The sequence below is a fragment of the Agelaius tricolor genome, unplaced genomic scaffold (assembly GCF_023055355.1).
Source record: "Agelaius tricolor isolate 1412-34295 unplaced genomic scaffold, bAgeTri1.0.p SCAF_2, whole genome shotgun sequence".
Classification (NCBI taxonomy): Eukaryota; Metazoa; Chordata; class Aves; order Passeriformes; family Icteridae; genus Agelaius; species Agelaius tricolor.
Window position 1 is genome coordinate 72,270,109 of NW_027269262.1, and position 26,628 is coordinate 72,296,736.

General features: G+C 39.6%; 1 protein-coding gene across 1 annotated transcript in view; it reads left to right on the top strand.

The window, feature by feature from the left end:
* Window positions 1–26,628, top strand: part of RNF19A (ring finger protein 19A, RBR E3 ubiquitin protein ligase) — a 57,977-nt gene extending 31,349 nt beyond the window's left edge. The window contains exons 3-11 of the mRNA XM_071421490.1: window positions 5,202–5,952; window positions 11,742–11,950; window positions 13,875–14,019; window positions 14,576–14,738; window positions 19,137–19,251; window positions 21,262–21,423; window positions 22,091–22,304; window positions 23,915–24,058; window positions 24,426–26,628. Coding sequence (XP_071277591.1) covers window positions 5,336–5,952; window positions 11,742–11,950; window positions 13,875–14,019; window positions 14,576–14,738; window positions 19,137–19,251; window positions 21,262–21,423; window positions 22,091–22,304; window positions 23,915–24,058; window positions 24,426–25,101 — 2,445 coding nt within the window. The 5' untranslated portion in view covers window positions 5,202–5,335 and the 3' untranslated portion in view covers window positions 25,102–26,628. The remainder of the gene's footprint in view (window positions 1–5,201; window positions 5,953–11,741; window positions 11,951–13,874; window positions 14,020–14,575; window positions 14,739–19,136; window positions 19,252–21,261; window positions 21,424–22,090; window positions 22,305–23,914; window positions 24,059–24,425) is intronic.

Sequence of the window (26,628 nt, forward strand, 5' to 3'; positions counted from 1 at the left end):
CACTGCTGTGCAATGAGCTGACATTTAAAGGATGGCCATTGAAATCAGGTACTTGTTTGCCATTTCAAAATCCTGTGTGTTGGTATTTAACTGAGTAGCTTCAGCTCTTCCATCTTTTCGTTTTACATTTTATTTCACTATGTTTATAGTTCTTAGACCATGGATTAAATGAAAAGGAAAACTTGTTTTTTGATGTCTCTTTTAGATGATTACTGATGTCTCTATGTTAACAACATCACAGCTTAGAAATTTTAGAATTCTGTGTGATTGGTAGGAGATGCTTATTGGAAGAGGGAAGCATAAATTCTCTGTGATGGTGGTTGAAATTCAAGTTCTGAAGGTTAGTTTATTTGTTTTACATCTCTCTTTAAGCTGGATCAGTGCATTTCAGAAAGCAGCTAGAGAGTACAGATGTTGGGAATTGCAGATGTCAGAAAGGAAGCCATTAGGAGTCAGTTTTAATCAAAAAGTAGCTTTCAGTATGCTACCAGAGTAGGAGGAGCAAATGCCTAAGATGAAGAGAGTTTATTTGGAACAGTGTTTAAGAATCCGTGTATCTCGGGCTGTTGTATGCGTCCAGTCCGGCTAGCTCTGGACTCTGGCCCACACGGTCTTACATAGACAAAGTAAAAGATGAGAAGCGCTCTTCTCCACGTGGGGATGAGTGTCCTGTTCATTGGCTTGGGAGGAGACACTTCCAGGCGAAACCTTCCAGGTGAAAAAGAGGGGGTGGCATTTTTGCGGTGGAGTTTTATACCCGAGGGGATGGGGGTGGGGGAAGAGGACCGTGGCCATTGGGATACCACTGAGGAGGGGCGAGGGGAGGGGTAACCAGGGGCCAGAGCACCAGGGGATATAGCAGAGGGGTGCATGAGGGAAAGACCATGTGACACAACATAGTCAGTACAAATTTCCAATCACCCAGTGCTAAACAACAACTAAATAAACTGCTTAGTGCAATACAACAGAACAGAAGTCTAGATTTACTATTTAAGCACCAATTACATGAGGGAATAGTTAAGGTGTTTAGTGAGGATGTAGTTATATCTGTATTTATGGTGGGTTCTCACCTTTCCTATGCCGATGTTTAAGCCTGCCTTTGTTTTGCAAACGTGTGAAGCTGTTTGCCCTGATGGCAGACTTTTTGCCCCAGATTGGACATGTAATGGAAGAGTAGGCAGCATGCTGAGCTTGTGCCTCTGGTGTGTTTGGAGGACAGTTAGCAGCATGAGGGAACTGATCTCCCCCAGCAGCTGGGCTTATGGAGGTAGGCGTTTGTCACTCTTTTCTTGCAAAATCAGCAGAGTTATTCTCAGCTGCACTTAGGGCATTTCCAAAGTGTTTTGAAATTGGTGAGAAAAGCAAAGATTGTGCCATGGAGAGCCATATGAGAAGATACTTATCACCCCAGTCATCTGTTCAGTTGAAATCTTCTCCTTTGGCAAGGTTATTCCCAATTCCTTTCCCTCTGCCTCCATTATAAGGTCACCAACAGCATTTACTTAAAGGAGCATGGTCAAAACAACTATTGAAGGCATTTAGCTGGATGCTTATTAGGTTTCCCTAGCAAATAGTTTAGGCAGGGTTGCAGAAGGAACAGATACCAGCTTAATACTGAGCTTCAAGTAGTTGCAACTTTAAATGTCCTTTATGCATCTTCGATGACAAGGTGTGTTTGTGCTGTGGCAACTGGTGTTTTGTGGTAAGTCTGTGGCACAAGCAGAATGCAAAGCACGGCTGGAATTTGGATTTATGGTAGGGCTTTGGGCATGGTGGGGAGCCAGAAATACGGTTTTTCTGTAGTCGGTAAGTGCTTTTGAGGAAATGATGAAAACAGTGGTTTTTAAAGTTTTAGGATTTGCACTCTCTGTTTTTTCTGTCCATTTGCTGTTGCCCATATTAGTTTCTTCTGTGTGTTGACAGAGTTCATACTGGTCAGTGAGAGTAATGCAAAACTTGCAATGTTTGTTGCCTCAAAATCAGATTGTTTATTACTGCCATAGTTTGTGTATCTCAGCTCATTTCAAGTAGTTGGATTTCAGAGCTTCAGTTTGCACACAGCGTATCCCCTTCATGTGAACTCGTTGTTGCTGGAATAATGCAGGCATTGTGTTCTCTGGCTGTACAAAATCAAGTATTTTTTACTTATTTTGTCAGCAGAAACATGCAGATGCTGTGTTGGGTTGGGCAACATGAGAACTGGCCAGTGCTCCAGATTGCGCTAGTCAAGCTTTTATGGTTTTGTGCAGCTCTGATCATTATTAGCATTGTAACATTTGTCTTCATTTTTTCCTCTAATAAATCATCTGCTGAATCTTTTCACTTCAGCAAAGTCATCTTTGAACGTCACTAGAATGTCAGTCCAAAATTACTATATAAGGAAGAGCTTGGCTTTTGAAACTAGTTCTATGCATTTAAATCTAAAGAGCATAATTGATGATTGTCTGAAATAACTGGCAACTTTTCTTTTCAAAAGTCCTGTCAAAGTTTAACTAGTTTCCTTAGAAGAGCAATCTGCTCTTTTAGAGAGACTGCTTATCAGCTCCCATTATGCAGAGAGAACTATGGGATGTACTGGTCTCTTTTTTTAACATCATGGGAGAATCTTTGTTTATTTAAAAAGAAAAAAAGTACAACTGGTTCACCACCAGAACTGATATTTCTTGATTTTGTACATCTGTTGGAACTGGCAGAAATGCTGTAATAACACATTCTTTCCTCTCCAGAGAAAGGGAGGAGGGGAAAGCTTGTAGTCATACACTTGGCTGTGTTACTGTGTTTACTTCCTACCTTTTTCTGTTTTATTTTTAAAAACAAACAAAACCACAACCCCTCCAAAAAGACAAACAGCAACAGACTTTTTGCCTGAAATTAATGCTTTGCTTGCTATTCATTTTGTTCATGAACTCTCCTGATTTAGGAGGTTGGCACTTTTCACTGCCCTCGTGGTATCTGTGTGAACATACCAATGTTAGTAATTATCCAATTATAAAAATGCTTTTAAGGTTATTCTTGCACTTCTGAACATACAAATTTAATTGTCAGCAATGGTCTGTATCTGTAGTATATTTCAGACATGGTCTATCAGTTGTGTCTGTCTATGATATAACAGAATACCAAGATCCTGAAGAGAAGGACATCTGTGAAAATTATGGAGTAGTTTTTTTCAGTTTCACATTTTTTTTATTTTTTTAGATCAGGGAATGTTTTAGTTCATTTAATGAGAAACAGCGGCTGCAAAATTATTAAATTTGTTTTGGGAACAGGAGCAGGTAAAGCATCCAAGATGGGTTTTTTTGACTAAAAACGTTCCCTTAGGAGGGAAGGTAGAGTATGTTATGTTCTTGAGGTATTTATACTCTTTTAGACTCTGAAAGTAAGCTAAGATTTTTTTTAATATGTCCACACTAAGATTTTCCTCTATTAGGAAAAAAAGAAGAAAGACAAAGCAGTAATAATTCAGCATTTGAAAAATAGAATATGATGGCTTTTTACTTGTAAAAAACCTCTAGGGGCTCAGAGTTTTTTTTATCAAAACCAGGAGAAGTACGTATTTTTTGGTAGGGGTATTTGGGGGGGGGGGGGGTGGGTTTTTTTCCCCTTTTGTCTCTTGTCTTTGATGTTCCCACTTGGGGAAGGTAGTATCCATGCAGAGTACTGCCATACCTGCTGGTAGTGGACTCTGAGTGGGTTGTCTTGGCTCCCTGCTGGTGCAGACCCAGCAGCTGCCCGTGGCTGTGTGCAGAGGGCCCAGCAGTGGCTCTGCTGCCAGGGACAGCCTGGGGGCTATTTCTGTGTTTCCTCTTTGGAGAGGGATTCCTGTTTCCGCTGCTGCTGAGCCGTCCCCTGAAACTTCCCTAGTCTCGACCCAAGCAGCTCAGTGATCCCTTCCGGAGGCTGCAGCACGTGTTTGGATTTGTGCCCGTCTCTAAGGGCTGTGCAGACTGCTTAGCTCTTATAAACACAGGCATTCATCTCTACATTCCTTTGTTCCTACCTTTGGACTTTAGTTTTAGTATCCAGTTTCTGATTTTATCTTTTGGTAAGGTCATAGAAACCCATTTACACCTTTCTGGGGGGTTGGGAAACACTGAGGAAAGAAAGGATGGCAGTAGTTTTGCAGGGCAGTAGCTTTGCATGTACATTTGCAACACTGGTGCAAATGTCTTCTCATTCTTCTGTTACAGATGCAGTTCATCAAAAGTTTAAAAAATTCCTATTGTACAGTCAAGCTTCCAAGAAGTGGGAATAGTTGCATGTTTGGGGAGAACTTAGTGGTTTTGGTTGGAGATGATCTGATGCTTTTTCCTCTGTCAGAGGAAAACAGGAAGAGTTCCTTCTTTCTCTCTCTTCTCACTGTGCAGTCATTTAGGCAGCAGAGAACAGAAGGAAATTCTTGCTGTCATCTTATACATAGGTAATAACTGAAGCTTGGTATGTGATGGGAATCTGGTTTGGGGGCTTTTTTTTTCCTTACAGAAATACATCTGATAAAAAATTCAAATGTTGTCACCTTAACTGTAGTCTTTGCCGTGCCCTTCAGCTTCTATATAATCAAGCAGTGTTGGCTGTCACTCTGCAGCTCTGCTCCCTGAAATATTCAGATGCCTTATGCTATAAATATGCATACTTCTCTGAGAACCCTCAGATTTTGAGAATATCTTGAGTTGTTTAGCCACAGTGATTTAATTTCTGCTGTCAGTCTGAATGGTTCAAAAAACACTGAGGAATCTTTCTTTTAATTAACTGTATTGGATTTGTACTTGACCTCATCACATGTGCAGAAAATGTAAGGTAGAGAAAACAGAAAATTTTCCAATGCTGTAAGCCTGTTGCTAAGCTTTATAGAAGAACTTGCATATTTACTTAATTGTCACCTTGGGTTTTGGTAATTTGTACACATGCATAGACACATGCACACACCCTGCTTCCCTTGGGGGAGCAGGGGAGTGCAGATGCCTTTCTCTGCACTGATTAAGTGTAACAAAGATAGTCCTTGACCAGAAGGAAATTTCAGGCTTGTTAAGATAAGAAGGATGTAAAGGCTAGAAAAAGCTGACAGGAAGAGGTATTGGGTCAGATGGTGAGGAAAAGAAGGTAGCAATAGGAATAACAGGTCAGTGGAGTGCTGTGACCTTTCAGAACCACTAGTGATTGTTGTGATTCTAATCCTGTTTTTTTCATCTCTCCTCCTAATACAGGGAATTCTTCTGAAGGATTTGCTGGAAGCAGATACATGTGAATTTTCTGCATGAAGACTCTCAAACTGGATTACATAATAATATGCCTGTATCCTCTGCCTCTATTTGATCCTTAAAAATGATTAGGATTGTATATGAAATTTAACCCCTTCCTGATGAGTGACCTAGACATGAGTTTACATCGGCAAATGGGCTCTGATCGGGACCTCCAGTCTTCTGCTTCCTCTGTGAGCTTGCCATCAGTTAAAAAGGCACCAAAGAAAAGAAGAATTTCATTGGGCTCACTTTTTCGGAGAAAAAAAGACACGAAACGCAAGTCTAGGGATTTAAATGGAGGTGTTGATGGAATTGCAAGTATTGAAAGTATTCATTCAGAAATGTGTACAGACAAGAACTCTATTTTCTCCACGTGTACCTCTTCTGATAACGGAACAACCTCTTGCAGCAAACCAAGCGGAGACTTCATGGAATGCCCCTTGTGCCTTTTGCGGCACTCCAAGGACAGGTTCCCGGAGATAATGACTTGTCACCATAGATCCTGTGTGGATTGCTTGCGTCAGTATCTGCGCATAGAGATCTCTGAGAGCAGAGTTAATATTAGCTGCCCAGAATGCTCAGAACGCTTTAATCCTCATGATATTCGTTTGATATTAAATGATGACATCCTGATGGAGAAATATGAAGAGTTTATGCTTAGGCGATGGCTGGTTGCGGATCCTGACTGTAGGTGGTGCCCAGCTCCAGATTGTGGGTATGTATTTTTCCTGTATTTGCAAAAAAGTCAGTTATAAATACATCATTTTCATTGCATTATGATTTTTGAAAAGTCACTCACTTTACTTAGGGTGTTGTTACTGTTGTATGAATAGGTAGCAGGTAGAATTCTCTTTAATAAGACAAAAGACAAGAAATCAAAACAAATTAAATTGAAAACAACAATAAGAACCTCTCCAAGCCACAACCACCTTCCCAAATAAAATGCTTTCTCGAGTAGGTTTTCCTTTTTTTTTGGCACAGAGGGAGTTTCAGCAATGTCAAGCAACTTTTATTGGTAGATGCCTGCCTTCATTTACAGCAAGCAAAAGATATTTAGATGTTGCACTGCCAAGGTAATGATACAAAGCTCAAACTGAAGAGAATTGAAAAATTGGTGACTGTAATTTAACTTAATTTGTTACAGCACTGTGGGCAATTTGGCTTTTTAACTGTGAAAAATGATTTAAGCTTTTCTTTGAATTAAAAGGCCTCTCCTGCTTCAGATATCTTCCATCTTGTGGCTGATTGAGACAGCACTTGTTGCCTGTCAGCAGGATTCTGATGTAAGATAATCAGCTTGTTCCTGCTTATTATCTGGGGAACATAATGTTTTAACTTTGCTTTAATACTTTAAACAGTTCTGAAATCATGCTGAATTCTAAGTAGGCTGAATACTAGTGAGCAGCAGCTCATCATGCTTTTGTGCTGCTGGTGTCTCATAATGCCATTCTTCAGCAAGCTGCTTTTTAGAGATTGTTTGTGTTATCATACTGCTTAAAGATTGCATGACTGCAATCCAGATGTGCAGTGCACACTAAAAACTCAGAGGCTGACAGCTCTGTTTCAACGGCTCACAGACGAGCAATAAGAAGAATGAGGAAGAGGAAGAATGTTGCAAGAGAACAAGCAAGATAGGACTGACTGTTAGGTAGATTAAATACTCCAATATTAATAACCCGGTGCTTAACTTTTAGGACTTATTTAAAATACAATTTTGCTTTCATACTTTGAAAGAAATGGAATTTGCTAACGCAAGTCAAAAGCAGGGACTGGAAAGGTGATAGTTTCGTATCTGGTCCAAAGTGGGATGGCATTGCTGTGGCATAGTTTGAGGACAGAAGGAAAAATAACTTGAGAGATTTTTTGGCTGCATGAGCTTGTAACAAAGTCATATGGACAAAGCCAGTACAGTTTACTCTTAATATTTTGATACTGAAAAATAACACAACCACTGGAAGGTATTATTTGATATTCAGAAGCATGCTTTGCCCCGAGTTTTTGTGGTATAAGCAGTTATCATTCAAGTTGAGGAGAAGCATTTAAGATCTGTTAAAATATTTTCTATTATACCATGTTTGTGTTTCAGATACTTTTTTAGTATTTAATTAAGTAGACTAAGGCAGGTTTGTTTAACCTGTTTTGGTTTTTATGCATCAATTTTCTTATCTGTTTAAAAAAAAAAAAACAGACTTCTAAGAATCTTTAAGTGGTCAGAGCTGTGATGATAATTGCTATGGATAATACCATCATAAAAATAAAAAGTGGGTGTTCAGAGCAAAGTTAAAGTTCCATGCAGTCATGTGGGACCACAGCAATGCATTAGTGTGCAGCAAGTATTTAAGTCATTGCTCCAGAACTGCTTGTTGCATGCTCCATACTCTGGGAGGGGAGTCCTGTGAAAAATACAGTATATTTCCAGGCAGATAAACTCTACCATGTCTGTGTGAAGGGAATAAACTTGTACTGCATGGGCAACCTTATGTTGAGCTTTTGGTACCATGATTTTTCCTTATACTTGAAGTGGCAGGGAAATGCTTCACAGTGATAGATGAGTTGTGCTTTTAATGCATAGATAGTGCCCCCTCACTGAATTCTCATTACGAAGTTTAAAGTGGAATAAAGTTGGCTACTTGGGTACTTCTCAGGAGGATCACTGTTTTTGGTTGTCATCATAAACAAACAAGGGCTCTTGCAACCATGTTTTGTCTTTTTTCCATCCTTCTGATTGTTTTGAAACCTTCAGAACCTTTAGATCTGTTGGGCAGCAGGGACTGAGAATTCAGAAGAAGTTAATCTAAGTACTTTAGGGGAAAGGGCATACATACTACTTGAACAACAGACAGACCATCAGTAGTGCCTCCAGCAAGAGTAGTACCTGTGTATGAATCCTCCTGTTAAAAATTTAAATTTGGCTTTCAGGCAGCCACCACAGCACTGTCTGACAAGTCTGTATGTGCCCAGCTGAGGGAAAGCACACAGAGGGAGGTGGGAAGGAGAAGTGGCAGTGGTGTGGAAAGTAATAATGGGGATTTGATGTTGTGGTGGAGCTTAGTAGAAAGATGAAGGAACTGTACAGGTGTAAGGTTTAGGGAAGCAAACACTACTCAGACTTCCACAGAAGAGCCTTTGCTAACAAAGGCTGTTCAGGGATGATGCATGACATTCAGTGCACACAAACTGCAGATCAGCAGACATTTACTTTAATAATTATGTGGTGCAACAGTAGTCACAGTTTCTAATTGCTTTGGCAGCTAATCCACTTGTACAATATGCAGTTAAAGCTGGGGTTTATTTCTTTTTCTGAACAGTTTTTGAAGTGTCGTACTGGCAGAATGCATTAGGGTTATGACCTTTTAGCATGGATCAAATATTTCATGAAGGAGATGGATGGAATGCATTTACTAAATGTGCAATTAATCCCAAAGTAGGAGAGGTGCAATAACTTCAGAGGGTAGCATAATTTCCTGAAGTTGACTTGAAGATTGGAAACAGTACTGTAATAAATAGGAAATTAGTGTGAAATTGAGCATTTTAGTAGGAAAAAAATTACTGTACAAATAGATAAAAAATGGATGGTGCAAAACAGTGCTTCAGCTCTTCTTAGTGTTGATCAAATGTCCCATGTAGTACTGTTTCAGGGTTTGGGCAGCACACTAAGTCAAAAATCTGGACCAGATAAAGAGCACATAATTATAAAAAGTTTGATCCCTGAAATGAAAAAATTGAGGGAAACTAGATCAGTCTGTTAAAACATAGGAGTTTTTTTACATCATGGGTCTCCTGGGTTCTAAGGAAACAACAGTTAATGGTTAAGAACTAAATAATTCTTTTTCCTCTCTGTTTCAAATCTATTTGAGTAAAAACAAGTCCTAGGGTCAGCAAAACATGAACCAAACAGATCTTGAAACACAGTTATCTACAGTACCAAATGTATTGCTCTTACTTCTGTCCCAGTGGAGAACTTCTTATCCTTCCCATAGAAGAACTGAAGATCAGTTTGGAGGAGAAGCTCTTCCCTGGATGGGCTTAGGGGTGTCCTGCACTGCAGCAGCCCCATGCCAGAATGGTCCATACCACTGGCACCACACACTTTCTGACCCTGGGCTGCTTCACCCACAGCTTCTGTTGCAAGCTCAACTGCATCCTGATCATGTTGTTACCTGAAGCACTGTGGAAGTCTGGACCAGCTCTAACCTACCAGCAGTGGCTTGATGGGAGACACTGTCATAGGTGATCCTTCCCTGAGGAAGGAGCACTGGTACAAAAACTCATGAGCCTTCTCCTAGAACAATATCCTTATAGTCTGTTTTTCATACCAGTTCTCCAGTGTAATTTTAACAGGCATCACTGAATCAGTATTCCACATGAGTTCTGTCTTTTCTTCTGTTTGAACTATTTAATGGTTTTGCTCTGAGATTGTATTGCTGACATCATTAGAAGAGAGCAGTGATGCCTAAATGTTCATACCTTTATCAGGCAAAAAGCAGATCATGCAAACAAGTACAGATTCTTCTTCCATCTTTTCACTGTGCAGCCTTCAATTAATGGCTCACTGCCTCTGGTTTTTGTTTTACTGGGTATTACTCTGAGTTTGGTTGGTTGTCCCTTCTCTCACCCTAAACAAGGACTTTAGGCCTTCATATCTCCTTTGAAAAGAATGCAAATGTTAAAATTAAACCTGTAATCCTGTACAGTTCAAACTGAGATTTTTCTCTGGTCTAAAAAGTTATTTTCTAAAGGTTTGCCAAATTCATCAGTCCCAGGTAGGGAGTGCTTTCAGGGATGTGCCCATGCTTTATGAGTGATAGGAAGGTGGCAGGATATAAATTGATACTTTATTCTATGTCTTAGACTTGAGATATTTTTGGTCTAAGATTAGCAAACTTTGAATGTATCCCCGTATGTTGAAGGAGTGTTTGGATCAGAGTCTCTTTGTGTACATGCAAAGCAATTATCTCTTCAGTTTGCAGAAAGTGGGGAAAATGAAGCTGATTAACTTGGCAGCAATATAGAAGAGTCTAGCAATTATTGAAATAAATCTCTACTTGGAAAGCAAGAAATATTTGTAAACAGACAAGCATGTATCTCATTTGTAACTGCATCATCTGTAAGTTAAATGTTGAAAGCCCTATTTGTTTGCAAGATTTCCTAGGGAGGAACATCAAATATGCTGTTTTAAAACAATAGTGGAAGGGACAGGATTTGCATTAGCTTTGCCGCATTTCAGATCTAGCTACTTCAATAAAAATAGCTGAATTTTAAGATAGGCTTATAAGTGGGAATATTTTTAAAGTATCATTACTAATAAAGAATATATTTTGAGTTAACTTATGCAACTGCTATAAAATGGACAGGGGGTAAAAATAAACAGTCTTTAAAAATAAAATTTCCTTAATTTGAACAGACAGAAACTTAAGTCTTGTTGCATTTATAAATCTGTTGAAGTTCTACTCAGGGACCCTGTTCATGTGAATAAAAGCATACATCTGTTTTAAATGTTCATACCAGTGGACTTAGTATTATATATTTAAAAGAAAGCTATGACATAAAACTATTGAAAAAAGCTACAATGGATATGAATCAATAAACATATATACATATGTTTGTATTTACTGTTAATGTGAACACGTGTTTTTACCACGTGAACTTTGAAATGCAGGTCTAATGAAGGAACAGTTTTGTCACTTCAGCTCTCATTGTATAGAACTGTTCATGTAGTGTCTGATTACAAAGCAGCGTGACACAGTTTTGTAAGTGTCAACATTCTTGGAGGTTTTTTGCTCTGTAGTATTGTCAGAGTAAAAGTGGCATTGAGGCCCAAACTCTTACCAATTTTTACCTTTGCATTAGAAATGTATTTTTAAAAATGCCTTAATTATTGAGAAACCAAAATCCTATTTATAAAATACTTGGTTCATTGTTTTGACATTTTAAAATACAAAGAGTTAACAAACATCTATTTAAAGTAAGTAGTAGTATTCATGATAAAAGGCAATTAGTAAAATCCTAAAATGTCTTGCAGTGTCCAACCAGATGTCGTTACAGCTGTAGGTTACATTGCAATGGACAGGGTCAGTCTGAGACATGCCCAGAGTGACTGGGTCACTTCTGAAACTATAACTTTTCCTAATTGCTTCAACACCTTTTTTGGGTTTATTGTCCCACTCTTCTAAACTGTGGTGTTTCTTGGTGACTGTAAACCTTACAGTATTGCATTCAGCTTCAAATACAGTATATTTGAATACTGCATGGAGTAAGGATGAGTGAGTGTTGCAGTGATGATTACAGTATTTCTGTACAATCTTAATCCAATGCAATGGCAATAGAGTTGTGGAAAGAGGAGTTTAGGAGCTGGTGCTGGCCATCTCCTGAAGAAAGTAGTCAGCTTCTGATGTCCACTGCCTTTGTACCTGCTCCAGCTGCCCTGCCAGCTGTGTAGTCAGCTTTGTTCTATACTTGGAGCTGGTTTTATGAACAGAACTCTCTCTCGCCCCGTTGTTAAAGGTACGCAGTGATCGCGTTTGGATGTGCCAGCTGCCCCAAGCTGACGTGCGGGCGGGAGGGCTGCGGGACCGAGTTCTGCTACCACTGCAAGCAGATCTGGCATCCCAACCAGACCTGCGATGCTGCTCGCCAGGAGAGAGCCCAGAGCCTGCGCCTGAGAACTATTCGTTCTTCATCCATCAGTTACAGCCAGGAATCTGGAGCAGCAGGTATTTATCACTGGGGTGCTGTGTCTGTAAAACATCTTTTCTGTACATTTGCACAATTAGCCCTAGATAAGGAAAGAATGGAATAGTTACATGGTAGATAGATATTAGATGCTTTGTCTTTCAGAAACATAAAATAATAATTCTAAATTTGGATTAAAATGTTGTGTTATGCTTTGAAGTACTCTGTGACCAGAACATCTGACTTAAGTCTTAAAAGCTTGTCACTATTTTAAGTTCTTTGTAGTTGAAAAATGGGAAATCAAACTTGCTGCTAGGCATCCTACGTCTTGCACATTGAAATTTTTAGTTGTATCACTTTGTACACTTGCTTTCTCTACTGTAGGTGAAGTTCCCCAGCTGTTAAAATTAAAACTTGTAACCACTGATTTTCTGTTTTCAAAAAGACCATTACTCTGATGCCAGCTTTGATGTTTGATATCTTTGTTAGTACTAATTTCTGGTTTTCCAGGAAATGCTCATCTGTCTTGTCTACCAGAAGGCAAACAATTCCATCTCTTAAAGCTGAGCTTGTTTATAACTCCCAAAAAAAGCAGATAAACTATTCAGAGTAGTGTTTAGCACATCAAAATTCCAGTTTGCTGTTGATAAGAATTGGCTCTGAATTACACCAAGCTCTGATTTATTTGGCAGCTTTTGTCTCTGCCTGAACAAGCAAGGTAGATAGATATTTGGGATAAAGAGTCCCACTTGCACCTTGTAGTTAGAGCTATTTTTCTCCAATCCAGCCCCTGACTCAAGAGTCTCTAAATTTGTAGCTTGCACTGGCTTATTTTAACAATGCATCCCATCTTGCCCTAAAAATTAGCATCCTGCTTTAGCTTTCAAATAAAACTGAAAATAAGCTAAATAAATTAGCACACCAGCTCCTTTCCTTACCCTTTCAGTTCCTCTCAGCCTGAAGAGCGGTAGCTCTGCCTTTTCTGTGCTGAAGAATTTGCTCTGTGTACTTTCTGCCCTGTAGGCTGTGCATGTGCTCTCATGTGGGAGTAGCTAATGAATCCTTTCAGCTGCTTACTCCTTGTGCACTGAGCTTGGTAGAGGTACTTTTTTCTGCTGGTTCTGCACCCCTTTAGGTATTCTTTCTATCAAGTACGAGCTCTCCTTTCCCTTTGTCTTACCTAGTAGCACCGAGGCAGTAAACTTGGAATTCTGTGTTAGGAGCTGCAAGGTATTTCTGCTGCTGTGAATAAATAGCTTGTCCTGGAGTGCAGGTGCTAAACGGGAGTGAAGATCACAACTGTGGGGGGTGTGTGTGTGTTTCACTGTTGCTCAATGACCCCTTGTTTGACAGAGCTGATCACTTAACCTCATTTTTCCACATTTGACTTGGGAACATGGAGATTTTCCAGAGTTTTCTTCTCCTCCACTATATTTTTTGGGGGCGTTAGTAAGTATAAAGTAGGGCTGTGAAAAGGACTCAAGAGGAGGTTGGCAGTACCAAAGAAGCACATTAATGTGAATGAGGAGATGGATTTAAGATATGTTAACAGAGTGGAGACTGAATATTAAAGTACAAGATTCATAACAGCATGAAAGGTAAAAGAGGATTATATTTAAAGAGACCTTATTATCAGTCCTGTGTTAGCATACATATTTAATGTCAGACTCTAATATATATTTCATTAAGCTTAGAAAATCCTTGAACAGAGAGTACGCATTAACTATTCAATTACTTGAATGTGGTCTACTACACCTTGTTTTCATTAGTTTTGCTCAGTCCAAGGTTTGTAAAAACAGATTTGATACCAAGTCATGGCCAAATGAAGATTTGTAAAGCAACCTTATAAAAAACTTCAGTTTTTCAGATAACAGTTCAATCAGTTTTCCCAAATGTATGTCTGTATTGTGATTATATTTGATTGTCTAAAGAACTGATACGATTCTAATATTTGTCTTTAAACAGCTGATGACATAAAGCCATGCCCACGCTGTGCTGCTTATATAATAAAAATGAATGATGGAAGCTGCAATCACATGACTTGTGCCGTCTGTGGCTGTGAATTCTGTTGGCTATGTATGAAAGAGATCTCAGATTTACATTATTTAAGGTACATTTAAGAAAAAAAAATTCTATGTGGTTGGTGATTTGTTTTCTAAAGTATTTAGAAGGAGATTCCCAAGTGCTGTAAGTCTGACTTTCTTCTTCTTGGAGTAGAGAATCACAGTTGAAGTGTTCATATTAGAGCATTAAGTCACTTTTCAATATATGTATTTAAATTAGTGTTTTATTATTTTTATTTTAAAATATTTTGTAAATTTTATGCATGCAACATGTTCTTAGTACAAATCAAGTATTTTGGATTAACACACCCTCTTTTTACTGATGTCCTGATACATTTATATTGTCCTTGTATTAGGCAATATAGAAGTTCTGATTATACAGGTTACTGTGAACCATAGATTGGTGTGTAGCAATATGCTTCTTGTAACATTGCAAAATATGTTCTCAAGGCAAAAAAAATCTGATTAAATAACTGGTGATGTGTTACATCTGTAACTTGAACCTAGGGACAATAATTGTGTAACTAGAGAAATGTTCAGTAGTGTATAGCTACCTTGATTTACTTACTGCTTCTTTACAGCATTCTTATTTCTCTCTATTAGCCCATCAGGTTGCACATTTTGGGGAAAGAAACCATGGAGCCGTAAGAAGAAAATCCTGTGGCAGCTCGGGACACTTGTTGGAGCTCCTGTAGGAATTGCCCTGATAGCTGGCATTGCTATTCCTGCTATGATTATTGGAATTCCTGTCTATGTGGGACGTAAGGTAAAAAGTGCTTCAACTCCCAACACGCTTCAGGTTTTACCTTCTGTTGTATGGCTTGGGTGATACTATGTTCAGTTGGGTATCTTAACTGGCCTCTAAAAGAAAAAGAGAAAACAAAACCCCAAACAATCTCCAAAATACCAAAGCAGCCAACCCCTGCTGTGTTTAAGGATATTTGTGTCAGTTGTAGAGGAACGAAAAGCAGTGTTTTTAAGAATCTAGGTTCTCTTAAAACTTGCAGAGCAAAACACTGAACAATTTCCAATTTCTACATCCTGCCATGAAAGTTCCAGCATGCTTTTTCAGAATTGCTCTGGTTTTAATCTGTGGCTTCCCTTCTGTCCCTTAAAATGAAACAATTTTTAGCGCACAAGGAAGACAAAAAGGATTTTTTTTTTTTTCTGAAAAGCAGCTAGTTAGCAGAATTTTAGTATAAAATTATACTTATTCAGGTTTTTGTATACACATATTTAAGCATTTATACTCAGCAGCTTGTTAGTTGCCTTGGGCCAGTCCACCAATGTGGAACAGTCTTCAGTGCTAGCTAGCTTGCATTCATTTTACTTCTTCTAGGAAGGAGCTAAACATGATCATGTTAATCAGAGGGCAGTTGATATATTTCCTCTTAAAAATATAATACCTTTTACTATAAAGTAATCAACAAATTCTTATATGTAATTTAAGATATAGTAATAAGTTATCTAGATCTTTAGGAAATAGGCTTTTTGAAATGATGGCTTGGAAGATTTGTTTATCTGCTTTTATCAGCATGGATTCTCACAGTGACTGGCACAGACTCATAATTCTGCATTTGTTGGGGAGGGAAGGGGGAGTGTGTCTGCTAGACAAAATGTTCAGGGGTACAGCTTTTCCACTGTATTTGTCTAATCTTTTTCTTTCTAACAAGTACCCTACTTTCTGCTAGAGTTGGGTTTTGACCTTTTTATTCTGTTACAGCTTAATCCCATACAGTCACGGGAACCTTGTAAGTGAGGAGAGGAAGAGGGCAGCAGTTACCTGTTTCAAATTGCACTATTAACTTTTCTCATTATATTTTGGAATAGGGCCCTATCACAGAGCACCTTTCATGTACTAAAGTCTCAGAGCATTAGTCTGTGAGGGCAGCCTGGTGAGAATTTCTGTGGTACCCCAGTGCTTAGTGGTCATTTCTCTGTGACCCTTGTCAAATATTTGCGCTTCGAAACATCTGACAATGGAGATCCCACAGGCCCTTCAAGCTTGGTTTTCTTAGAAAAGCTTGGTGTTTTTAACATGGGTATAGGAAGAGAATTTACATTAGATTCCTACTGCTCTATTCTTCAGCTGATGCAGAGAATCCTTTTGTTTTGCAATATGCTGTTACATATTTAATGATACTTCAGGTCCATTCTTAACAAACCTAGCACTTCCAGCTTTTCTTGATGAACTGTCAAGAAAACACTGGTTTAGGTTTCTGATTCTCCTCTTCTGGATTTCCTTGTAGTCGTTCATGCCACCTTTTTGTCCAGTTTGAATACAGCAGTGAAGCTGCAGCATTACTACTGCTGAGTTAAATGAAGGGGTGATTCTGTGCCAGTAACTACCAGTTACCTCCTCTTCAACAACATGCTGTCTTCATTTTGTGTGCTCTAAAACACAAACTCTTTCCCACACACTGGTAATTCAGGCAATTGGCTTCTTCCTACAGGTAGTCTTGAACTCATTGCCATTCAGCTGCATCTGGTCGTTTCAGACCATTTCAGCTGCATCTGGTCATTTCAGGCCATTTTTTCAGCTTCTCATGACTGGAGTGAATTCTGGCATTCTTGTAACCATGCCAGATTGTACTGGCCTGAATTTCAACACACACGTTCCTCTCCTTCCATCTTCCACATTAATGAAAATGTTCAATACCCTTGGATCCAAGGCACATCTCTCAGAAGTACAGAGTGAAGAGTCTCAATTTGGGGAGTTACAAAAAATGACTATTCACATGTTTTCTGTAGTTTAACATGAAGCTTAGTAGATTTCTCTCATCCTTTTTTTTCAATCTGGACTATTATAACTACTTGAGTGTCATGCGAGAATGTAAGAATTTAATTAGTCAGTGTGTGACATCTGTTTCTCCCCATCCTCAAGGCTGACTTATCTTGTTACTGGAGAAAATTAAATTGGCATGATTTCTACTTGAAAAAAAAACCCTCAGTGTGACCTTTTTGTTTCCTACCTTTGCTTTGATGTTTACAAGGACTCAATTTTCAGGAAATGAAAGTTCATTCATTAGTCTTCCTCAGCTTCTTGGTTTGTACCCTTTTTAAGATTATCATTGCCATTTAACCATTTCCAGTTTTCCTGGATTTTTTTTTCCAGACACCTACTAATAATAATTTTCAAAAATTACTATTAATGACTCTGAAATTTGGCCTGCTGAGATATTTCTCAGATCAACTCATGTAAGTACACTCCAATCTGCTGTATTTATACAGATTTTACTTCTTTGTCACCAGTTGTCTGGCTCACAGTTGATCTTTAATGGCAACTGAAGGGAAAAGAAAATAGGAACAGGTCTCCAGTTTCATCTGCTGGCTGTCTTTCATTTTTGTTAAACAGCAAATTGATCCAATTTGGTCTTCCTCTTACTAGCACTGTACTCATAGAATAATTTCTTCTTGACTTTGATATCCCTTGCTTTTTGTCTCCCCTAGGTTAACCTTTCTGATTTTGGCCTAACACCCTCATGCTGTTCTTCTATACCCATTCATAGTAATTTGACCTACTTTCTCTTTGCTTAATGCTGCTGCTGCTTTGGTAAAGGAAGCTTCATTGTTCTTTTTCAACTTTCTGTCTGTCCTTTGCATTGGAAGAGTTTATGCTTGTGCTTTGATAGAGTTTCCTTGAGGAAGTGCTAGTGTTCTGGTTTTATAGATATAAGTCTTGAAACCTGATAAGTTTCTGTGTTTATTGAAATCTCTCTTCTGGCTTAGTATTTTTGTTTGGTTATTCTTTATTATTTAGTCAATATCCAGAAGTTTCTTTTTTCATAGTAGTTTCTACCAATGTGACCTTCTATCTTGATGTTTTAAATCAATTTCCATTCCTTTCTTTTTTGATTTGTGTTTAAGGACTCCAGTAACCTTTATGGATGTCTGTTTGTTGTATTATGCCTTTTGTTTCGGGAGTTAAAATTGTCTGTTACAGTGAAATTGAGCATCTTAGGTGATCCTGCTAATTGATCAGAAACCTAATCTTTCTGGGTTTATAATTCTTACATACTCCCACTGTGAGAGTGTTCATGTTCAGTTTTTCCTTTTTCATCCATAGGCATGTTCAATATTCAAGTGCTCCCTCACTCTGTATTGTACCTCAGAGCAAGTAAATGCATTCTCGTTGCACAAAGCACAGTGCCTTCTCTGCCCTTTCCTTGCCTGAACAAAGACTTTGTTTATTCCAGAATGAAAACAGCCTTACCAAATCTCTAATTGAAATTATATTTTAGAAAGCACAGCATTCAACAACATGCTATTTAGAAAGCATGGCATGCAACTCGTTTTTTGTCATTGTCTTCTTGTGTACTCATCTTTTGTGTTCTTCCTTAGATGGAGTGAGGATTAACTTGGCTTTGTGACAGCCATTAAGATACCTGTTGTTCCTTTGTAATTATATCTTAGATGTAGTGCATACCTCTGAGAAGCCATGTTCCTAGGGAGAGTAAATGAAACACACAAATGTGGGAAGTCTCTGTAGCTCAGTGATCTTTAAAGGCCTCTCAGGTTCTTGTGGGGGTTGTGGCAGGTGAGTTTAAGGCAGTCACATTTCAGAGTTATTGCAGACTTGAATAATCAGTAAGAGGTTTGGGCCACAGGTTCCTCAGTAAACAGAAGCACAGCTAAGACCCAGGCTTGCAGAAACATTTCTTGTCTCAACAGCTTGTCATGAGGGGGTACTGGAGAAGAGGAATTCTTGCTTTCCCCTCCCTCCAGGCTGTGTTTGGTGAAGGCTCTCTTGTGGCTCTGTTATGTCAGCCTGTTTCTATAGATCTAGTAATCTGTGAAAGTTTCAACTCCATACTGTTCAGGGAAAAGACAACTGGGAATAAGATGTGTCAATTTGATCATATGTGGCAATTCCTTTATCCTGAATTTTATCTGCTTTTCCCAGCCATGTAATCTGGAGTAATGATTAAACAAGGCTCTTCAATGACTTAGCTCTTCAAACTTGAGGCTGAGAATAAATGCTTAATTGCTGGGTGGGAGGACTTCTTACTTGGAGAGTAAAATTAGGATATGTATAAATTTTATTTTCTTTGAGATAAGAAATAAATTGTTGCATAGAAGTGATGATTGCACTTCTTCCATCCTTGCAGCAATGTATTATTGATGTTGATAATACTCTAAACCCCCTTTCTTTTCTTCTTTCAAGATTCACAATCGATACGAAGGCAAAGACATTTCAAAGCACAAGCGAAACTTGGCTATAGCAGGTGGTGTAACCTTATCTGTAATTGTTTCTCCAGTTGTAGCTGCAGTAACTGTAGGTAAGCAAATACTACTATTTTGTGTCTTGGTAGCACCTTGCAACCAGAGCTCTATAAACACTCATGAATAACACAACTAAGTGCTGCAGTTTCCTTTTATAGGTGAAGGAACCAAGACAAGGAAGAGGTTATACATTTATTGGGGCAGAGTCAACTTGATTTTAATGTAGCATTTCCTGAAGAATTAAGACTAATTTTTATCTTGAAAATTGAAGTTTCTACATTGTCACTTCAGGCTTTTAAGACTGAAATATTTAAAGGTTTTTTAAATGACCAAGAAGAAAACTGTTGCCACAGTGTCTATTCATATTTTAATAACTTCATATCAAAATTTTCTCCATGCAGAACAAAAACAAAAAAATTCTCTTACACTTAACTTTGCAGTAGTTGACAAACCACTTGTTTTGCTCTGGGAGTCAGTTCAAATTACATCACACTTTTTATCATGGTGATTGTTGAGTATAGCATTTAAGGAGAATCTTGCTGTTCCTTACAAAATAGTTGTCTCATCTTCCCAGGTAATTTCAAGATCACTGTAAACCCAGATTGTTTTTGAAAGGAGGGGACTTGCCTGGCGCTGCCTTCTTCTTTGTTGCAGCACAGGTATCTTCACAGTTGCTCAGTAAGCTGCTGTGGATAGCTAACTCACACTAGGACACACCATTTAGTTTCAAGTTGGATCAGCCCCCTGTACACACATTTTGTCTGCAGTGTTCCCCCTTGTGCCAGAAGCAATGCTCAGAGAGTAATGAGTAACGTCCAGAAGATGAGGCCACTTTTAGCCAGTGATGATTCAATTTGGCCATGAATCTGTGGCTTTAAACTGCTTGTTACCAATGGTGGACCACTGTGCAAATGAGGATATGCCAGCCATGAAACTGCTGTCAGTCTGCATTGCATTGTTCTCGTGTGGCTGTGGTGTCAGATCCCTGCTAAACAGGTGGTGGGACACAGAGTCTCACAGTTGTATTTATAGGTCTGCCTTACTTCATTTCTCTTAAGCTGTTTCTTATTCCTGAACAGAGATGAAATGTGGCTTTTCAAGGAAAGCACTTGGGTTTTATGTTGTGGAGTTTTGCTCTTGCCCCATTGCCATTAACAAATGGCCTCCAGTCTCAAGGCATTGTGTGGTTTTCAAAAGAATGACCATAAGAATATGGAGTGCCTCCTTGAATGTGAGCAATTTCTATTGAAGGAGACTTTGGAACCCTTAATTTAGATTAGACTGAGTAGCCTTTCTATTAGGTCTGCTTCCCTCCTGATATTTTCAGAATATGCCAACTTGACATTTTTCAATCTGCTGGTTTTTGTACCTTCTATATAGTTCCATCAGCAAAGCCATAGGATGATTTAATTCATATGCCAAAGGATTAGCTTCCATCTTCCACTCGAAGTGGTGGGATGGATGTGTATCTGTCTGTGCTTTAGTCTACAGTTCCTTCAGCTGGTTCTCCTTAATTCCTGCCACCGTCCTCCATTGAATTGTTTACTTTTAAAGGAAAGCTTACATTGAAAAATCCCAGAGTAATAATAATGTTAAGTCTATTAAATTGATAGCAAAGCCTTGTCTCCCTTAAGTGGATGTAAATTGAAGCCCATTATTAAAGTAGTAGAGGTGCTAATTTTTTCAGTTGAGCAACATTTGAAATAGAAGTCTGCTATTTCTGCCTCTCAGGTGGAACAGCAGAGTCCTCAGTGGAGCCTTTCTGAATCTTTAGAGGACTTTAATTTTGTTTGTAAATTATGTTATGGACATATGGAAAGTATTAATTCATCAATCATTAAGTTTCTCTTCCTGCCAAGGCTGACAGAGGACATTCTGCCTGCTAAAAGTACTTTCCTGTCATTTTACCTTTGTGATTTACCAATATTTCTTAATTTTGCTCCCTCTTGATCTCTTTCAAGTGTAATATTAATCAACTATTAAGTTATCTTGGAAAATGAAGTTGCCTTTATGAAAGGCTCCAAAATAAAAGTCAATTTAATGAAATACTCTACTTCCCTCTGTAGGTATTGGTGTTCCTATTATGCTGGCTTATGTGTATGGAGTTGTTCCAATTTCTCTCTGCCGAAGTGGAGGCTGTGGTGTGTCAGCTGGCAATGGAAAAGGTGTCAGGATAGAATTTGATGATGAAAATGATATAAATGTTGGTGGAACAAATGCAGCTGTAGGTAAGAAAATTCAGTGTTGTGTTTTCTATAAATATGTGGGCTTTGTGACTTGTATTTTCTATCTTGGATACTAGAGTAGCTACTTGCATTTGAGGCTGCTTCTGCTCATTGCTGAAATTGCACCTCTCAGATGATAATTGCTTCTCTGTGTCATTTTGTGCTGGGCTGTATTACAAAGTTATTGCCCATTTTAATCAAAGCCAAACTCAAGTCTTCTCCATAGGTAAGAGTTTTAACATACCATTAATGTTGCTCTTTCAGAATCCTGGTTTGTGGAAGCTGGTTAGATTTTTTATTTTTTGATAGGGCCAACTAAAGACTGGTCTGATGCTTCAATTTTTTGATTACATGGCACTATGCTGTGTGATGGGGTCTCTCTGCATTCCTTTAATCCATGTTTCCTATCCTACCCATGGTTAATGTTTTGCTGTCTTAAGTATGTGATGTCAGGCATAGCCATTATAGCAGCGCCAAGAAAGGTGTCTTTTAAAATTATTTCTGGTTTTGGGGATTTTTTTTTTTTTAATTTTACAAAGTTCTCTTTTTGTGACCATGTGTTTTATAAATCCTTCTTCTCAGCATAATTTCAGAAACAGCTTTCACGGTCACATTCCAGAAACAGCTAAGTGCTGCTTCCATAGCTGAGGAGCCTTGTGTGTTTCTGCAGATACGACGTCGGTGGCGGAGGCGCGGCACAACCCCAGCATAGGGGAGGGCAGCGTGGGGGGCCTGACGGGCAGCCTGAGCGCCAGCGGCAGCCACATGGACAGGATCGGCGCCATCCGGGACAACCTGAGCGAGACAGCCAGCACCATGGCCCTGGCTGGGGCCAGCATCACGGGCAGCCTCTCAGGGAGTGCCATGGTCAACTGCTTTAACAGGTGAGGGGCTGCTGCCAGCCCTGCTCCCCTGCAGCCACAGCCACTGCACCTCCTTGGCTTCCCAGTTTTTGTGTGCCATGGAGAGTGCCATGGTGAGCTGCTTTAACAGGTGAGGGACCTGCTGCCAGCCCTGCTCCACCTGCAGCCACAGCCACTGCACCTCCTTAGCTTCCCAGTTTTTCTGTGCCATGGAGAGTGCCATGGTGAGCTGCTTTAACAGGTGAGGGACCTGCTGCCAGCCCTGCTCCACCTGCAGCCACAGCCACTGCACCTCCTTAGCTTCCCAGTTTTTGCTTTTCAGTATCAGTTCCTATTTAACAGAAGTGTCTCTGGGAGATAAACAGTTCATCCCTGACAAACTTACTGTTTTTCAAGAGATCCTGTCTGACCACAATCCTCAAGACTTTGCTTTTGTTTAGGCTGAGTGGGGCCTGAGATCTTGTTCTCCTGCTTCCCCAGGGGAGCTGCCTGTAGCCAGGAGTCAGAGGGGGGCAGCTCATCTCTAATGCATCTGGGTTCTCTGGTGCACCTCACCCAAAATTCAGAACTGCTGACTTGTTTGGTCTGCAGGCACCAAGCTGTGCCTTCAGAACACCTGGGTGGAGTATGGACTCCAAATGGACATCAGGCAGGAGGGGAAGCAGATGAACACCTGGCCTTGCCAAGGTGCCAGCTTCTTGTCACATGCTCAGTGCCTTTTGTGAATTTGGACCTTTCTGGGAGTTGGCTCTCCTGCACCCTGAAGAGAAAGGGACTGTGTAGAAAGGATTGTTAGCATGTGGAATATGCTCCTTAAATCAGCTGCCAGCACTGCTCATTTTGAGTAATTTGGCATTCCAAGGTATATAGAATAAAGAGAGTGGGATAGTATCAAGAATTCCCCTCGCTAGGACAGGTGTACCAGGCTGTGACTGCTGAGTGAGATATACATACCCTCTTCTTTAAAGAGCTGAGAGTTAAAAAAACAAAACAACAACAAACACAAACACACACAAAAAAAACCCAAACCCCAATTTCAATGTCAGTGCACAGATAAACAAGACATTTGGAAAAAAGCTTGTAATTTGATTTCTGGCATATCTGCTGAGCCCAGCTTAAAATTGCTCAGGTTTCTATTATTCCTGTTGTAGTTGATAGCAATACAATGTAAAGCAGAGTACAGAACACAGTTCTGTGCCTCTTTTTTGATTAGCAGTAATTTGCAGCAGGGGATTAATGGGTACTATAATGTCTTGAATTTATGTACCCTTCTGATTGTTTTCACCATTTTTAGAGTACAGTGTACTATCTGCAGAAGAGCTGTAGCTGAACCTGGAAGCTGTCCTTGTGAATCTCAGGAGGGAAAGAATCCAGAACTTTCGGTTAACACCTTTAGGAAATTACTCTGTTTTTGCTTTGAGGTGTTTTTGTTTGCTTTGTTTTAATAAAAAAATAGTAATTTTGACAGTGGGAATGGAGAATGTGTGTCAGTAGGGTAAATAAGTCTATCTGTACTGGAGTGACTCAAGAACTCTTATTTCATAATTACTGACTTATTTACTCACTGCCATCTACAAAGTGTGCTTTAACTGTTGTGGTAGTATATGTAACTTTCTCTTTCTCTTTCAAAGACTGGAAGTACAAGCAGATGTGCAGAAAGAACGATACAGTCTGAGTGGAGAATCTGGCACAGTTAGCTTGGGAACAGTTAGTGACAATGCCAGCACCAAAGCAATGGCAGGATCCATTCTGAACTCCTACATCCCTTTGGACAGGTAAGGGAAATGTGGTGAAAACAGAATATTTATAAGCCTTGCTTATTAAAGGATATTTTAAGCATGCCTCAGCTATTCTGCATTCGAGAATACACTTTGAAACAGTAGATTTTGTTACAAATGGAACTAGGTGTGACTGTTTTCTGCATTTTGCCAGGGTTATTTCCAAAGAGGAACACTATTGCTGTAGCTCAGTGAAGCATTTGGTGGTTCAGACTTTGTGTTTTCCTTTGGGCTGTTTATTTGGTTAAACATTTCCCCTTACAAGATACAGAGTGAAAGTGAGAGGGATGTATGAGGGAAAGCAGCAAGAGTTTGTTCCACCCTCCGACGGCCTCTTACACTGACGGATTCTCCCCTGTTCTAGGGAAGGTAACAGCCTGGAAGTGCAGGTGGATATCGAATCCAAGCCAGCCAAGTTCCGGCACCACAGCGGGAGCAGCAGCGTGGAGGACGGCGGCGCTGCCGGGCGCGGCTGCTGCGGCCCGCCCGAGGGCAAGGCCGGCGCCACCAAGTGGTCCAAGGACAGCACGGCGGGGAAGAAGTGCAAAGGTAAGCTGAGAAAGAAGAGTAGCATGAAGATTAATGAGACGAGAGAGGACATGGATGCTCAGCTGTTGGAGCAGCAAAGCACAAACTCCAGTGAATTTGACTCTCCCTCTCTGAGCGATAGTATTCCATCTGTAGCAGATTCGCACTCCAGCCATTTCTCTGAGTTCAGCTGCTCAGATATGGAAAGTATGAAAACTTCCTGTAGCCATGGCTCCAGCGACTATCACACTCGCTTTACCACAGTCAGTGTTCTCCCAGAGGTGGAAAACGATCGCTTGGAAAACTCTCCACAGCCCAGTGGAATCCCTGTGCCTGTTCCAGCTGCCCCAAGCACTGATGTTCCACAGCTGAGTTACATTGCTGAGGAAAGCATTAATAACGGATCTTCGACGGATGTAGATTTAGGGGTTGGTGAAACACTGAAAGAAACAAACAACAACCATTCACAACAGGCTGTGGAATTAAGCACTGCTATTCAGACTGAAATGTAAATCTGTAAGTGCTGCAAAAATCTATTTGCCACTAAAGAACCCTGTCAGAGCTGGTTGAATCACATGTGACTTCCATAAGTTTCGGGTGACCAGCAGAAGCAAGGTTTTGATACAACTGCATTTTCTATATACTTATCTGATAAGGCAAAATACTTCCTATGGATCTTCGACCTATATGAAGAGACATGAAGGCTTTAACCAAGTGCATTACAGCAGTACAAATATGTCCATGTTTTGTATTTTTGCCACGACTTTGCTTGAAAGCGTATACTTGGTGTATTTAGATAAAAATTGGTAAATTCTTAATATGTTAAATGCTGAGATGAATAATATGTCCTGCACTGTTCACTTGGAAAATATGGGGTTTGGGATAAAGGGTGTTAGCTGAGCATTAGTGACTTAAAACCATTCTTGTGTGAACTCTTAAATTTAAGGGAAGCAAAGACCTGCAGAGACCTATACAAACATACTTCAACAGTGAATATTCAGAACGACAATTTTGTTTCATAACTGGACACACTGTATTTAGAATGCATGTAGAATGAACTGCATATCTTCAGATGGATGTGGCCTGTGTCAGAAGTGTTTGTATGTGTGTACACTTTGAGCAGGGTTATGGCTTTTACATAATTTCAAAACATAAGAAATTGGTACTTAATATATGGTGGAATGGAGACATCACCTGTGTAGAACAGTGGGGTTACCTATTTATTCATGCAACCAATCATGCAGCAGGTAAGGCTACTATATAGTGTATAAAAAGTGTAAAATAACAATCCAGTGATTTCTAAGCATTGTAGAAAAGCAGATGCAGTCACCTTTCCTTAGGGGGAAAATTGGTGCCCCGTCCATTCTTGGTGCCTTTGGAAAAGACTGGGTTTGAAGTGCCTGGTCGCCTGAGGATTTTACTGTAATGTTTTCCAGAATGTCCTCTTTGGCCACCTTGGATCACAAAAGAAAATCCTAGTGAATAAATGACTGTCATAGATATAATAATGAGGTATTGGCCTACCAAAGACTCACTCAGGCTTTAGTGGACTTGACATCTCTTTGCAAGACATGCTTGTCTTCAGTCCCAGAATCTTAAGTGCAGTGCAATGACTGCCCAAATGCAAAGATGGGTTCCAAATATGCTGGCTTTTTTCTTTTTTTTTTTGCAAATGGAGGATGTACAGCTGAACACAAGTTGAAGTTGGCCAAAGCGCCCGCACTGTTAACATTTTTGGCTAAGTAATTCACTAAAATGAAAAAAGTTGTGAATCTCAGAATAACAGTTAACAATGTTCTGTCTTGTGTTTCATGTATTGCCATTATGGTGCTACTGGAGGTTTGATTGGATGAACAGAATGCCATGAGCTACAGTCCTCTTCCATGACTTATCCTCACCAGTTTCAGTAATAGCTTATAACACTAGTGCCAGTTACGTTATTTGGTAATGCTTGTTACAGTATTTGTATATTTGCAATTCGGTTTTGCTCAATAATATGCGTGTAAACTGCATATCTGAAATAAATGTCTAAATACTGA